Below are 16221 nucleotides of genomic sequence, written 5' to 3'. Positions count from 1 at the left end.
GATAGATGCTAATTCCTGAAAATAAGGAGCACATGAGCTTAATCAAATCTCTGGTGCTCGTGTTTTGTGGTTTTTTTAATACTCCTCTACACTACACTTGCATTGTCTGAGAGTTCAGAATGCAAAGCTGCACTACACTGTACTCCTAATTCAGGTATTTCATCTTAGACAGCTAAAATAAGCACCATAAATAACATCTCACGATTAGTGTGGTTTCATTCTCCAGTCCATGCAGCCAATTCTAAGCCTGGCAAAGTAGCAATTTTTATTTTTATTTTTTCAAAATATATCAGGAGAAAATGTACTCTAGAGTCTACCTGTTACCTGTTTCAAAACTATTCACCACGAGCAATAGCAGGGCGCTGTTTCACCTTATGCCTAATCTGCTCTAACTGCAGGCTGCTGTTGGAAGTGCTGACCTGCCTCCATCTACGCCCTCCCCCCTGGCCATGAACGCCCACTGCTTTTTTTACATTGGTACAGTGCTCAGATAGGCTGCAGGGTGGAAGGGACCGGTTTGTTGCACCAGAAGAAACCTAATGCACCAAAACTATAGATTTTGATGGGATCCACGAGCCGACTGGACTCATGCTTGCATGACGATGGGGGAAAGGACAGAAACATGCGGTTCTCAGTGGAGGGAAGGAAAGATGGATGGTCTCTTTCAGGACATACACCACACTACCCAAGCCTGATGCTGCTTTCTCAGTAAAAGGCTTCTAGATCTCTTCAAGACCTTAGAGAAAACTAACTTACCTGGTCTTTGCACTTTTGCAGAACAGCTAACCATCATCCTGGTCTAGCTTCTGGACTGAAATACAGCATTTGCTTATGGACCTGTCCCTTGCAAGTCTGCAACGATTTTGGGCTGCAGTTAGATGGATGGAAGGCTACAGTCACCAAGGGATGGGAAATGTCACTGTCATATAGGTACCGTTGTCCATCTTTTCTAATGGCTGAATTTGCTGTGGCATGCGATTGAGTCTCATTTCTACTTTATTTCTAAATGCTTATAAAGGTATCAAGGAATTTTCTGGGGAAAGACTAACCCACAGTGGCTGGCATCTGACTCATTTTAAGTGGTACTGGCCTTTGGCCATGAGCTTGATGTAAGCCATATTCCCCCTCAATTTATAAACACAATATAAATTTTTTTCTCATTTGAAATTAATATCTTTGTTCTAATTAGCTCTTCCATTCCTCTGTTTTAGTACCACAGTTAAACATTGGCCCAAGTAGTTTCTAATAAACACAGCGATGGTTCTCTTTCTATTGGTAAGTTCTATTTTGACCTTTTCAAGTAGCTTATGGCCAAGCAGATGTGAAGTCACAGTGAAGACACTTTGGTCTTCAAATCTGAGATGCTCTGTAGCACTGCTAGGTGTCTGGGAGAGAACTAACACACAACAAGAAATAATCAGTCCATATCTAAACTGAAAATTAAGTTTGAAGCCAAGAGCCTACACTGTTTTGAGGCCTTTAGAACAGGCACTCAACCAACAGACTGGTTATTATTCTAGCAAGCAAAAAACCCACTTTTTCTGACAGCTGATTACTGACTTATGAATACTGTTTTCCCAATGTATCTCCTCATTGTCTCAATCATCACTGTTCATACAACAGAAAGAAATCCTCCTTGCTTGAGTCCTGAACTCAAATCCTAGATTTCCCGAAGTCTAACAGCTCATCAACGTCCTTTTTAGGGAATTTCAGCTTAACTTGGTGCTTTTCAGTGTGGCAGTCAAATACACACAGAAATAGAACCAAAAATTGTCAAGAATCTCAGCAGAATAAAGGTACCTTGAGTTGATTGTACCTCCAAGGTAAAACATTTTAGTGTCTATCACCTCTCCTACTGCAGAAACCTCAAGAGGCAAGATGTCCTCAAGCAGCTTTGATTTGTAAGTTTAATACACTCAAGGATGTCTTTCTTCAGGTCTTCTGGGAGTATTCAGAGTGGGTTTCTCATTTTTTTACCAATTCTAAAAACTACCTTCAAAACCAAGGGATGACTGTTTTCCACAACTCCTGGTGGGAAAAAAAACACCAAATATCACTGAACTTGTAAGAAAATGGCAAAAAGCTGCTAAGATATGGACTGTTGCCCAGTCTGTGCAACCCAGTTGTACAGTATGAAAGCAAAGCTACTTGTCTTCTCTTTCAAGGCCCCTTGAAGGCCCTTCCCTTCTTTTTATCTTTAGTTCAGTATTCAAAGCTTGACCATTGCCTCTGGCCCGCTACTCTGATCTTCATTTTTGTATTGTCACCATACCCATAAAATTTGGGTTTGAGGAAGGATCTTAGCGTCTTATCTAGGAAGTATCTTAGCTAGCAGGTATTGAAACAAGGCCAAAACACATTGCTCTCCCATCTTCTTCAAAAACATTTTTCAAAGGACAAACAACAAATGGATGTATGAACAGTCTAACACACGAGAGACATCAGAGAAAGTCAGAAAAAGACAAAGGCAATGAGGATTTCTTTAGCTTTTCTCTCCAAAAACTACACCAGCAATAGTTGGGCAAACTGTCCAGATGATAGTTGGTAAGCAAGATGAAAAGGAAATACTATAAACCCAGTGTAACTGGAAATCTCTGCTCACCATGGGCCGTATGGGTCCATAACATACTACATCACAGCACCCACATAGTATGTGTACGTTCCATGTGAGGTAAGAGTGCAGAGAGCAATGTGTCAGGTCCGTATACACATACAAGTTAAATATTCAGAGAATTTAATAAAAGTGGTACCTATGCTATTTAGTTAAAAAAAAATATAAATAGTACTGTGGCTTTTACACCTCTGCTTTTTAACAAATGCTCTAATGTACCACAGAAGCAGACAGAAATTCTTCTCCTTTGCAGGTTTCTCTTTCACAGGCAACAAGGAGAATCATGATTATAATAATAATTGCAAGCTGGGCTTCTGTTTACAAGATGTTTGAGTTTCTATCAAAGACATATTTGCACATAAGAAACGTGCAATTGAACCAGGGAGCATTTTATCTAAAGTGCTCATTAACTTGGACAACTGGGGTCGAGGTTTTTTTTTTTTGTTATTGTTTTGTTTTTATTTTTAATCATCCAGGCATCTACCACGCTGCTATGTAGGCACCAGTGTTTTACCGGATCAGCTCCTGGATGACAAGGTCTGCCAAGCAGCTACAAGGACAATAAAATACGTCGTACTACTATTAACCTTCATCTTTGGAGTACTGCATTTGAGCTTTTGAGGCCTCCAAATGGTGAAATCCGACCAGCCGCCACCCAAGCTGACATTTCATTTGCCTCACTTAGTTATTCTTATTAGATGCATTTCCTGGAAGCTACTGGTAAGTGACAAATTTTATTTTTTTTTAAATTTAATTTTAAAACAATTACAATTACTCTAATCTGAAAGCATGCAATCTAGCATGTCAGAATCAGTTCACTTCTACAGCCATACGGCAAACGGTTTTAGTTTACTGGCAGCAATGAATCAAGTCTTTTTATTTATGTGTGCGTTTGAAAACACAATACTCTTGTAACTAATAATTTATACGTTTTCCTCACTATCTTTACAAAATATCTGCTGTCCAAAACAGAGCTAATATAACTCCAGCTCACTGGGAGATGTGCTGTTCAGTGTAGTTTGGCCACCAGAAAGACCAGGAGTGAGCTATGACTCCCAGGGTTTGTTGCCTTTTTTTTTTTTTTTTTTCCCCTTCTCCTTTTAATGAATTCCTTCCCAAAGTCTCCCCTGTTCATAGGACTTGCTGAAATATCCTAAGTCAAATCTTAAGTCCCCTAGCAGCTGTTGGGTGGGCAGAAGCCCAGCTGTCTAAACTTTATTGGCAGTAAATGTCATTCTTGCACACAAACTGCATGCCTGGAAAACCCAAAGGCACATCTTGGGCTATCACATCCCATCACATTTCCCGACGAGATGTGAAAACCGAAATGGAAAACGTCAACAAACTCCGGCCGCGGCGAGGAGCGGGGCATGCCCGCTGACAAGCGTGCCGCAATGACAGAAATGGACTTGGAGTTGCAATTAGTGGCACTGTCATTTTCGGGCGCTCCTGCCAATTAATTAAGCCTGTCAAATGGAAAAACAGCAGCATTCACATGATAATTTATATAGGGAGAGACTAGCCTAAGCAAAGCTGCTGCTGCAGCCAACAAAATTCCCTCCGAGCGCTTAAAAAAATAATAAAATAAAAATATTGGGGGGGGGGGGGGGGAGAAAGAAAGTTAAACTGTCCTTGTTATAATTGTTAACTCTGATCGCTCAAGTAGAAGACGGGCTGATTAAAACTCCAAACGAGCCCCTAGCTCGCTTAAATCTCAGAGTCCGGAATGATAGAATCAGAGGAGTTTATTCATACCATTAAGCCCCAGAGAACTTAATTGAAAGAAGAGCATAGCCTGGACCTTGACAAGCGGGAGGTCACAGTAATTGCTGCCGGACATATTTAACATTAAGATAATCAGGCCATTAATTACCCTTTGGATCATTAAATCAGCCAGTTGCAAAATGAAATTTCTGCCTCTATTACTCACTTGAGAGACCACAGGGGTGGCTTTTAATTTATCAGTGAGCTTGAGATACAAAGGACCAGGCTTGGGGAGGAAGGAAAGGGGGAGAAAGGGGGGGGGGGTTGCTTCAGCAGAGGCAGGAATATCAATCCGCCATGCTTGGTGATCGTGGCAAATTAACTAGGTAAGATAACCTCAGCTTCTAAAGGCAGAAGCTGGGGGTATGTAAATAGATGAGGGCAGACAGGGAGATCAGAGCCTGCACACCACTTAGCAGGATAATAAAGGAAATCATCCTTGATTATCAGTGCTAATTTGGACACTGCCGGTAGCTTGTTATGCGTGTTCTGAATAGCATTTAATTAATTCAATTGCTTGTTAATGAGGGAAGTGACATGTGGGGAGCAGATGCCACCCAACTGCAGATGGGTTCTGGTCAGCCCTTCACAATAAAATCTTTTTTTTTTTTTTTTTTTTTTTTAATTTTTTATTTATTTTTAAAAACACCCTTCCCCCACCTCTGAAATGGGAAAGGTGTCAAGCATGGAGGAGCATTCAAAAGGCACAAAACACTGACCTCATCAGGCCAAGAACCGCTAAGAAAGCAGACCTGACAACTGCGGATAGAGAGGTACCGATGTTCCCCCAGGCCCCATTTGTAACGCTGCGGCCTTATGCCGGGAATCGGAGACCAACAGGACTATAACAGCAATCTGATGGCCAAAAGGAACAAGAAATGACAGAGAGATGAAGTGGAGCATCCTTACAAGATTCAGGATACAATACCGGGATCTTAACTACACAGTTTCCCTGGGCTTGCCCTTTATCTGTACTGTCTATAACGAAGGACTAATTATTTTTACAAAAAAAAGAAGGCATGGTTTAATATTTTTCATAGAAGTCGCTCCCCAGTTATCCCCAAGAAACTAGTGCACGCTCAGCATAGTGGACTCAAGTCTCGAAACGGCAAGCCAGGCTTCATCTCAGGATTGTAAAAGTCTGCTAAATATAGTCGAGCTACATAATGTTTTTTCTGACACCATTAAATTCAGTTCATTAGTGAGCGAGGGATCAAACTGGATCTTACGTCTTAAGGTGAAAGTCAATTCCCGACACTGCTGGCTCCCAACTCCAGACTTCTCAGACAGCATTAAGAACCTCTCTATTTTCTTATAACCTTTGGTAACCAAAATAAACAGGGTGACTGCTATGCAAACAGACTACCTGAGCAAAATCGCAGCAGATGCTCCAACGTCCAAGCTCCACTTAAAGAGCTGCTGCTTGGGGCTGCCTCGGCAGAGCTTAAAACTATGCCTGAGCTTCTACTAACTGCTCATCCCTCACTTTAAAAATACACTCACTTTAATGGAGATGGAGGCTCTTTCTACTTAGGAATATTCTCAAAAAGACACCGAAATGGTGGAGCCCTTAACTTTAAAGTTTACACATAGCTAATGCAAATATTCAGCATCGCTTCAGCAGGAGAACAAAAAGCATGGCTGGGATGGTGCCTGGGTATCACACTGCTCTCCCTCCTCTTGGCCAGCAGCTTCCAGCTGGGGGAGAGCTGGCACATCCCAGTACTCGCAGCGAGACAGAGATGGAGAGCTTGGGAGCTCAGAGAAAGAGTGTCAGCGCCAGGGAGCAGATCGTCACCTCCTGGTGCAGGCAGAGGGATGGTGGCAGCTCATCTCATTTGGAAAAGGCTAACAACATCTTCAGAAGTTGATGGTGGCAAGCACATCTAAAAACCAGAAGCCACATGGGCAAGAATAGTATGGGGAGAAAGCAAAGCACATGAGGTGTGTCCAGAAGAAAGCTAAATATCTGGTAGGAGATCTACATACCAGTGCAAAAGGCCCAGGCGAAACATGGCGCAGACTCCCCAAGCTGGCTTCACCACATCTCCGACATTCCTCCATGGAGCAGTTCTGCCCCCGCCCCACTGGGCTACTCCTGTGTCACACCACTCCAAATCAATGTTTTAAGAGTGTGCTTAAATAGTATCAATAGCAATTAGAGGGGAAAATCCTGATCTCATCCCTAGACCCAGTTAATTGTCGCAACATTGATTTACTCTAATTTGACTTCTCACTCCAAATTAAACGCACATTACCAAAGGAGGGACCGCAGGCAAACTCTCCCTGCTCACCCCCTCCCCTCCAAGACAATAAATTTAATATTGAATACACTTGGAAAAAAAAATGGCAGCTGTTGCAGGATCCATACTGAAAGATCTTTTTCCTTTTTTCCTCCTTCCCCCCCCCCCTTCCTGCAAGTAATTAAAAGATGCTTTTCTTGACTAATGATCCCCCTGTTTAGAAATGGGAAGTCGATACTCCTTCACCAGCAGTCAGCTTCAATTTGTCACAGGGCTCCCGAAGTTTGAGCGGCGGTTCTCAGGGCTGCTGGTAATTGCTGGAACCAATTACCAGCCTTCCAAAGCTGACCTAATCAGGGACCCACGGACAGCACCGCTCAGAGGCCAGCTGGTCCCCTTTCCCTTCCACATGCACGTGTTCACCCATGCTTGGGTTTTCTGCTGCTTCGCCAACTTTTTGTGCTCACCGGGAGCTCACGTTTATTCCTCTTTCCTCCCCGTAATCACACCAACACCCTCAGTCTGAACTTTGCCTCATGCTACTGCTTTACTCTACGCCGCTTCCTCGGGGATCCCATTGCACCTGTGCTCCTATAACCTGCGATGCCTTCCAGTTTAATGCTAGAAGCCATCCAAGGTGTTGCTTTTGATCCAGAGGCACTGAATGACCTAGAGATCTACTTATTTTATAAGCTGCCTCTCACACTTTATGAGACCTGGCACGTGTTAACATTAGAGGACATACCTGGGCGATATATATATCCTTGATGAAAGCAACAGGAGTAATACCTTTTGCTACAACTCTCTCAGGCTTTGAGTTCACACCCTCCAATCTGAGAGTCTTTCTGACCTTCAAAATACCTTTTTAGGTTTATCTTTCCCCATGACTTTCTCGGAGAAAGGGTTTTAAGTGAATTTGAGTGGGCTAGGAAAGGACAGCGGTATGGTGTGTTTGATGTGGTTTAAGTTTGATAATATTTAACTTATTTTTGCATGTCCAAAATTAAAAATGCAAGCTGTACTCAATACCTGGCATATCCCTATTTTTATAAATTTTGGTGACATTTTCCTGAATAAGACTCTTTAATTATACTGTGGCCTACAGTAGCCATTTGGCAATCCGTCCTGCAAAACATTGGTCTCCCTGGGTCTCTCCACCCTTTCCTCTACTCAATCGAAACGCATGGGATGCCACTGTACTGATTCAGTCATCAGTGCTGACTTCCCCCCAGCTGAAGGGATTGCTTTTGAAGCCATGTCAAGACTTCCAGGTTCCTTTTAGTCCAGCATGAGAACACTCCTCGAGCCTCACAGCCCAACAGATTCAGTATTTATGAAGCAGTCAATAATCTTTTTTTTTCCCCTAGAAAGCCTGTGGGTTTCCACTGATGGCTTCATCTCCAGCAGAAAGACACAATATGAAATGGTGAAACCCATGTATGTCTGATCCCCTCAACAAATGTCTATTAACAGAGGGTCCATCATTGTGCTGACAACTTTTGGTGCTTTGCGGGGGGTGGGCACAGTGGAGACCAAAGAGTTAATAGACATGCCTATCATAAACAAACACGTGAGAACACTGCATTTGTCTAAGGTCTGTTACTGATGCTTTGTGCTAAGCCTTTGAATCAGCTGGGGGAATGGTTAAGAAATCTTCTGTCCTTGTGTTTCCAACACTTTCCTTGGAGGCACAGCCTGAAGGTCTGAGCACACATGTGGAAAGCCATGGAGGGTGGATTAATGAGTATATGTAGTGGAACTGAAAACAGGAGCACTACGTGGGACAGAAGTAGTAAGTGGGGCTGCAGAAGGGAACAGGGATATGAACAAGTTCAGGGGAAACTTGGAGGAAAACATGGGAGTACTTCCCCTCTTCCATCTGATGAGGTTTTGGTGAGAAGAGAACTCATTAAAGCAGGAGCACACTGAGTGCGTGAACCTCTGCATATAGTGGCTCTCAGACTCCAGCTGACCCCAGAGCCCACCAACATGGGCAGGAACAGCCCCCCAACACTAGCTGTTGGCTCTCTTCCCCTTCAGAAGTAGTTCTGCTGAATGATTCTTTCTTCCCTGATCTCCAAATATCCTTGGACACCCTCCATCCCTCCTCCACCAGAACTCCAAATCTTAGCTCCCCAGTCATCCTTCTACTTGCTTACTTTCTTGCCTCCTCCACCAGTCCCTCAACTTCAGTTGCCTCTTCCCCCTTTAGTCCCTCAACAACAAAAAAAGGGGGGGGAGTGTTTAACCTCACTTCAGATCCATTGTAGCTGCTTCTGATAGGATTCCTCATGCAAAACTGCAAACAGCAGCAAGAAAATGGAATACATAACTTATATCTAAAGAACCTGAACTCATTTTCTTGCCACATCTTGGACAGAAGGATTACAATGCTAGTAGAGACCAAAGTAAAGTACAAAAGGAGGCACATAACTTTCAAAAAGCAGACCTTTCAGACATTTATGTGAAAAATACCACTTCAGTCCCCGCTGCAAACAGTGGAAACAAACGGGTGTAGCACAGCAAGATTACAATTGCTTCGTGGGAAAAATTTCACATAATCTTAATTCTATTTTTTCCAACAGCTCTTCCATCACATAAGTGTGCACTTGGACACAGAGATGGAAATGCATATGTATAAAACGAATCTTTATACCTTTTGTTCAAAAATGCTATAGTCCAGGAAAAAAAGTGCAAATATGTCACTGACAAACATAAACAGCTGACTATAAACACAAAGATGTACAGAAACAAAGGAGAATTAAAATAAGCTCTGAGCATGAAATACAAAGAGAACAAAGTTGATTTTCTATAAATAAAACTCACTTCCAAACATAAAACCCTGAATAATTTAATTCAAATGGATGGTTCTCTTTTCATCACAGTCACATGTATTTTAGATTTTTCATGATAACTTTATTATATGTACACTAAAATAATATTTAAAAAAAAAATCCAATTGAGTGTATGCCTTTTCCTTTTAAAAGTATTTAGAATTGAGCTATCTCTCCACCTCACCTCAGTAGTAAGGAGCAACATATATTTGTTAGTTGCAACAATATAAGATCTCTGCATTAAAGTAATACTAATGACTGAAAGGCAGCAATAAGTTGATTTTAATCTACCTGATGAAATCATTATATTAGCTGTCTAATAATATACATGTATACAGCAGACATACAGTTTATGTATAAACAAAATCGCTGTGTAGGTCTCCCTGAACATTTTTATATGCACAGTCATTCATCTAAGTAGCCTGATTAATGTACTGGCTTCATTCTCGAAGATGAACCAAAGGTGGCACCACAAATTCATTTTTCAGTGCTAACGAAATAATGGAATAAGAAACAGTTGACTTTATTACAGACAACAGTACAAACCTACTCCTACACCGCAGGAGGTGGCCCAGGTATATGCTCCCAGGTTATAATTTCACTTGATCCAGTACTAGAAAAAGCAGGATCCAGAAATATACATAACAAAATCAGAATACAATTCCCTCTGATTTCTCTCATATGCAGGAGGAAAACACTGAGAGCTAAACCTCCATCGTGCCGTTTGCTACCAGGGGGCCAACCAGTGCTCGGATGCGGGGCAAGCTCCAGGGGGGCAGCCTAAGACAATTATAACGCACTTCTGAAGACAACTTCAAAGATTGGCCCAGCTGTGCAAGGTAGTCCAGAAGGTCTTTCTCCTGCCTGAACCCCACTGCTGAAACGCAGTCTGCCAGTGGTCACTCTGCTTTCCCCAAGCCAATACCTTAGTTATAACTATTAGCGTTTACATTTTGTACTTTCAGAACATCTTCCTCCTTTGACACTGATCAGATAAATTAAGCATAAAAACCTTTTAGGTTTCGGTAGGACAATGCATCACAGAAAGAAGATTTTCACTGTGCTGAGCTAAGACTGGTACGTAAAACACTGTTCTCATCGGAAACACACACTCCCCCATCAACTTACACCTTCACATCCACAGTGAGCAGGATTTTGAACATCCGTGATGAGAACCCAAAGACCTGATGGCCAGGTACAAATTCCTGGGTGAGCTTGAACTACTGAAGGCAGATTATTAAGCACAAACTGATAGTCCAAGAGCCAGGAACTTTGTGGCTGACCAAAACAAAGAAACACATTACAGTATAATTTAGATTGAGGAACAACCAGGCGGCAGGTTTCAATCTCCCGCTGTTTTGTTGGTCAGTCAATTGGACAAAAAAATTGTAGAGCTGCTGAGGAAACCTTCACAAGAGTGAAAATAACCGGGTCACTCAACTTTTGACACCCCTCCCACACTTTGACACACATTCTTCCTGGGCATGCAGTGAAGATATATATACATAATGATTTTTACAAGGCTTACTCCAAGGGAGAATTTTAAAAGTCCATGTTGTAAAACATTGTAACGCCCTACCACCTCTGACTGCAATGCCAAAATGAAGATTTATGGGCTCATAGCTTACAGCCTCAGCCACGTGCAGTATCACATACTACCTGCACGCTGCGTGCCACGGTGAGATGGAGTAGGAAAGCCTACCTTGTGGAGTCTGACGAAGGTTTCATATGGCCTTGGCTGCTCTCCTCCCAGACGCTGTTTGCCAGCTCATTCCCGATAGAAGACATCACCTTGATGAGCTCTATAGGCCAGTCATCCAGGTCGAGAGAGCGGACCCGGGAGAGGTGTGTGCCAAGGTTTCGGTGTATACCTGAGCATTCGATACATATGAGGGCTCCCAGATTCAAGCTGGCCCAGTCGGGATCTACAGGAAAAGGGACACAAGCAATTAGTACAATGAAACACCTAACAAAACTTTCTAGTTAATGTTTGTGGATAAAGATTTTGGCTCTGGGGGAAAAAAATGCAGGTGTCCTGTCCAAAAGCACAGTTGGAATGTCTTCCAGAAGGGTCAATTTTGCCCTGTGGAGATACTAAGCTTTCCAAGAAACCCTCAAGGAGTAAAAAAAAATTGTGGAGGGGAGTCTCAAAAGATGTATCATTCCACCTTCAGTCAAAAGAAAAATATGAATTACAGTGAAAACAAGAAACAAAGAAAATATAAATGCAGTGGCAGGCAGCTGATGATGAAGTGGTGGAGAAAGCCCCTCCTTGGGAATCTAGAGCCACTTGTAGCCAATTACAAGAGAAAAAGGAAAAAAAAAAAAAAAGAGCAACCAGATACAATGTCTCTGTTGCTAACTATATCAACTCCCTTAATAACCATCTATATCATCACCTACATATGGCTTTTACATCTAACACACTATGGGGTATGTTTTAATCTCTAAGATCAGGGAGATAAGTACTAAGATGAAAATGTGATACTTTGAACAGTCCTAGTTTTAGTGTACGAGCCAGAAGAATTCCACCGACACACACACACACACAAAAAAAAATAACCCCACAAATGATAAGTCTGTGACAAACCTGACAAAAGCCGGGAAATTCAAAGTAATTTCCCAAGATGGTTCACTTTTTTGTCACTGTCCTGTGTTATTTAAATCTAGACTAGAATGAATCTCCCTCTCTCCAACAAACATTCATTTTAACAAATGCAATGAAAGACGTATCGGAGGAATTTTTGCCAGCTTTTTTTTTCTCCCCCCTGCTGTCAGATCTTTTCTTCTCACCTTACCCTGGGCCTCCCAAAGAACCAGAAGGCTATCACGAATGCCAAGCAGGAAAAAGGTGATTAATTCAGAGGGCAGGCCGTTTTTATTCAAATCTAAATAAAATTTAGAGCTGATATAGAAAATTAAATTCCAGTGTCCCCTTCCATTCAGGGAAATTTCATCCGAAGACTCATTTCTACTTTATGTAACCCAAAATTGAAAAGTTATTTTTGGCAGCTAAAATATGTGGAAACAAAACGTTTCCTAGTGCTTTGCCATGTCACATTTGAACAAAAAATATGAAAGGAAAGCAGATAATTTTAATTGCAAAGTCCCACATTTCAGTGAAGGCACTGATTAACATTTTTCGGTCATTCCTTAGAAACCTAAAAATATTCCCAACAAGAAAAATCCCCCATCTTACTTCACTTGAGCAGAAAAAGCTCCTGTCCATACCAAGTCTTATGCTAGGAATAGACAGCATTTCAGATCTCCAAAAGATAATTCAGACAAAACTCCTCCATGCTTTCCAAGTCCTTGGTAAGACAACCATGACAAACTCCTTTTCTGCATGTTTCTTCAGGTCACCTCCACCAGTTATTTTTGGTGTCTTGCCAGTGGGAGAACCAGTAGTATATTTGAAACACACTAAAAATCCAAACATACTAATTTGTCAGTAAAAGCTTAAATAAAGCAGATAATAACTTAAAATTTGCAAACCATTTCTTAGAATGAAATCTCTGTCCCTGACTTGCAAAGACCAGGGTTATCTTCACAAAAATAAAAAGTGCAATGAGCTCAAAGAAGCACAAACTCAGAATGAAGCAAGAGGAAAAGCTACTGATTAATATTTTTCCAATTGTTCTAATGGAACTGATGTTAATGACCTGACCTCCCTCCCAAATACTTCTGTGTACTTGAAGCACATCTAGTGTATCTTTTACTGAGTATTTTTTTTTAAATATTCACCTACTTCCAATTGACAGGGCTGGTACAATTGAAGTAGTCCACCAAAGCGATAACCAAGAAGTTACATGAAATTTTGTCAAGATAGTATTTTAAATTTCAATAATCTGACAACACACAGCAAGTTTGAAGGTGGCAAACTAGGAAAGGCAACTGTTGAACTCATTAGAGATATCCAGTGAAAAAACAGACTTGTTGATCTTGGTTATAACCGGATAACGTGGACCAAGACAGGGCTCTAATGAGGAGCTTGGACAAGTGGCATCGTTTGATGGATTCTGGGAAAATACTGACATGATGTCACTTATGACATCTGTTTCAGTGTATGCACATGAAAAATTGTTCTCAAAAGGAGGTATGCTAGATGACAGAAGTCACTACCCACCAATAATAAAGGCAAGCTGTTGTAAACTACATGCTCAGGGATGTCCCTGTTTTCAATTCACTGCTCCTATCTGCATCTTCCTCTTCCCATACGTAGTTGAGCACTTTTTAAATCTCACGCTTCAAATTTGTTACCACTGATTTATATTGAAAAGAACCACATGTGGTTAGTAAGCTGTAACTACTCAAGCTGTTTTTTTCCTTTTTTTTTTTAGATTATTAAAAATCAGCTCACTCTTCCTGCTGATGCTAAGAGTAATTCTGAATTGGAGGATGCTCAGAATACTTACAAGCACATGGCAGGCTTTTCTCCAGTATGCATACATTGACATCTGATGGTAAAAGAAGCAAAAAACCTACTCAATGCAGCTACAGGTGCTATCAAGCTAGTTTCCTCTCTTTGTTTTACTTACAATTTGTCAAACAAAATATGACCTTTTAAACATCACTGGATATTCCCAGATTACAATTTTCAGCTGCCCATATTCTTAAAGGTATTTCATTCTCTCCATCTCTAAAAGCGTCCTCCTCACTTTGACTTGCATCTCAATCAGATTGATCATTTGAAGGTGAAAGCTCTTGGAACAGCTCTTTTAGGAGAATAACCCCTCCCCACCATCTCCTTCATCCCTTTGGACATGAGGTTGCTGATGAAAGGCTTTGCCATGCTAAATCCTGATGAGTTCAGCATGTGCAAGATAGTGCTGGGCTGAGCGGAAGAGGAGCAGGGAGGAGCAGAAGAGCCAGGGAAAGAAGGAGAAGCAAGGGGCGAAGGCATCTTGCAAAGAGTTGCAGCAAAAGAGAGAAAAGTTTACATCTTTTCTACTCTTTAAAAGTTTTTTTTTTTTTTTATTCTGAATATAAAATTGAATCTTGTGATGGGTCTGACAGGCTTGCCAGGGCCACCCAAATTATTACTTCAGTGTTTGGCTCTCAAATACAAAATACAGCATAGTAAGTTACTAGACTCCTGGACTGGAAAACTCATGATGAGACTCTCCCTCTTTAAGCCCTGCCTGTTTTCTTCAACAACAGAAAAGACCTGATATTCCACACTCTCCAGATATCTCGAAAGAGTGACTCACTCATATTTATCTTCTCATCTGCTCTTTAAGCAGTAAGACTGGAAGAGCTAAAATCCTTCGGGGGCAGGAATTTAACTGGGTTTGCCTAAGCAATTTGATCATCTTCAGTGCCTTCTCCAGACAGAAGTCAGCACCGGGACTCCAGTGCTCTGGGAAAAGGCAACATCAGTTTCCCTCTGAAACATGAAATGAGATCTTCTTGGGCAAAAACTCCAGCACCTAAAGAGCACTTTGCCTCATCTATTGCTCCGGGATGGGAACATTAAAAAAAGGACTTAAAAACTTTCGTCTGAGACTGCCACGGGGCCAGAAGGCTGGCGGCACACAGATGCTGCCGGTACTACTGCTGCTGATTAACATACAACAAGGCAGAAACTCCCTGGTGAAACAAAGTGCTGTGATGAAGTGCTAAAAAGGCAAAGAGCTCTAGAAAGAGGAAGAATGAGACTTCTGAAGTGGAAGATGGATGGCTCTTGAATAGAGCTGAGGGACAGTAACATCTCATGTTCCTTTGCTCCCAAACATCTGGCTTTGTGAAGATGCAAACTACGTAAGCTTTCCACAAGAGCACTGGTGTTTGTGATGCTAAATACTCCAGGGGTAAGGACTTGCCCAGGCAAGGCAGAAAGGGAGAGAAGGAAATAAAGCAAAGCCTGGCAGAAAAAGCAGCAGGCTGAGGTTCACCTTGTGCATGTTTACATTTTAAGATACATCGCTTTGGAAATATCTCAAATTTGTCAAAAGGAAAGATGGTAGCCTTAAAATTAGGAAGGCCAAATGGCAAGAAGAGTCAAAGAAGACTTAAATCATCTCCAAGAATACAAACAATTAAGAGAGGTTCCAGCTGAGATTCCAAAATCACATCCCCCCATAAGCTACACAACCAAGCACTGAGTGTTGCCAAAAAGGGCAGTCCCACCCTGCCTCTCTCAGCAACATGTTCTTGGCAGGTCCCTTCTGCTGGCACCCTGCACATGTGGCCAGCTTGACCCATGAAGCAATCTGGATGAAAAACAACCTAGCTGAAAGGGGGGGAAAAAAACTGTGCTGCTTTCTTGCACAATCATTTTCCTGATTAAACATCTAGCTTGGCTGCATAAATACTGGGGTACGTGCAAGACTGGGGAGAGAAACACACACCTTGGGGGTAGTGTGGACTCTGGCTGGAGCTGAAATGGATCATGGATACATCAAAAGGACATGCGTGGGTGTGGGAAGTCATCTGCAGTGAAGGGATTGCGTGTTCCCACTCTGCCTGGGTGACTACTTAAGCAGGGTCTGGGAAAATGCCACCCACAGCTGTAGAGACAGACTGGAGCAGAAATCAGTAACACTCTCATTGCGGTCTGCTCACAGACAGCAGTGAGTACTTCAAATGAGCTAAATATACATCTAGGTCACTTGAAGACCCCATCCTTCTCAAATACAGCACAGCACCTTATATGCCTTTTACTTGAACTATATCAAAGCTTTGGTGTAAATCTGAATGACTACCAGGTCAATATGAAAGAACCCTAATAAATAAGAGTCACTTCGGGCTGTATATGTTAAAATACAAG

At 41.8% G+C, this 16221-nt stretch overlaps 1 protein-coding gene across 3 annotated transcripts in view; it reads right to left on the bottom strand.

Annotated features, from left to right (window-relative positions):
- The window catches only part of AGAP1 (ArfGAP with GTPase domain, ankyrin repeat and PH domain 1), a 387788-nt gene that overhangs the window by 26531 nt on the left and 345036 nt on the right, over positions 1 to 16221 (bottom strand). For all 3 annotated transcript variants that reach the window (XM_082314678.1, XM_082314680.1, XM_082314679.1), the window contains one exon: positions 11155 to 11377. In XM_082314678.1, the coding sequence (XP_082170804.1) occupies positions 11155 to 11377 (223 nt within the window). The remainder of the gene's footprint in view (positions 1 to 11154; positions 11378 to 16221) is intronic.

Source organism: Platalea leucorodia (genome assembly GCF_965183815.1).
Source record: "Platalea leucorodia genome assembly, chromosome: 5".
NCBI classification, from domain to species: domain Eukaryota; kingdom Metazoa; phylum Chordata; class Aves; order Pelecaniformes; family Threskiornithidae; genus Platalea; species Platalea leucorodia.
Note: the sequence above shows the minus strand (reverse complement) of the source record. Positions and strands in the feature narration are given on the sequence as shown.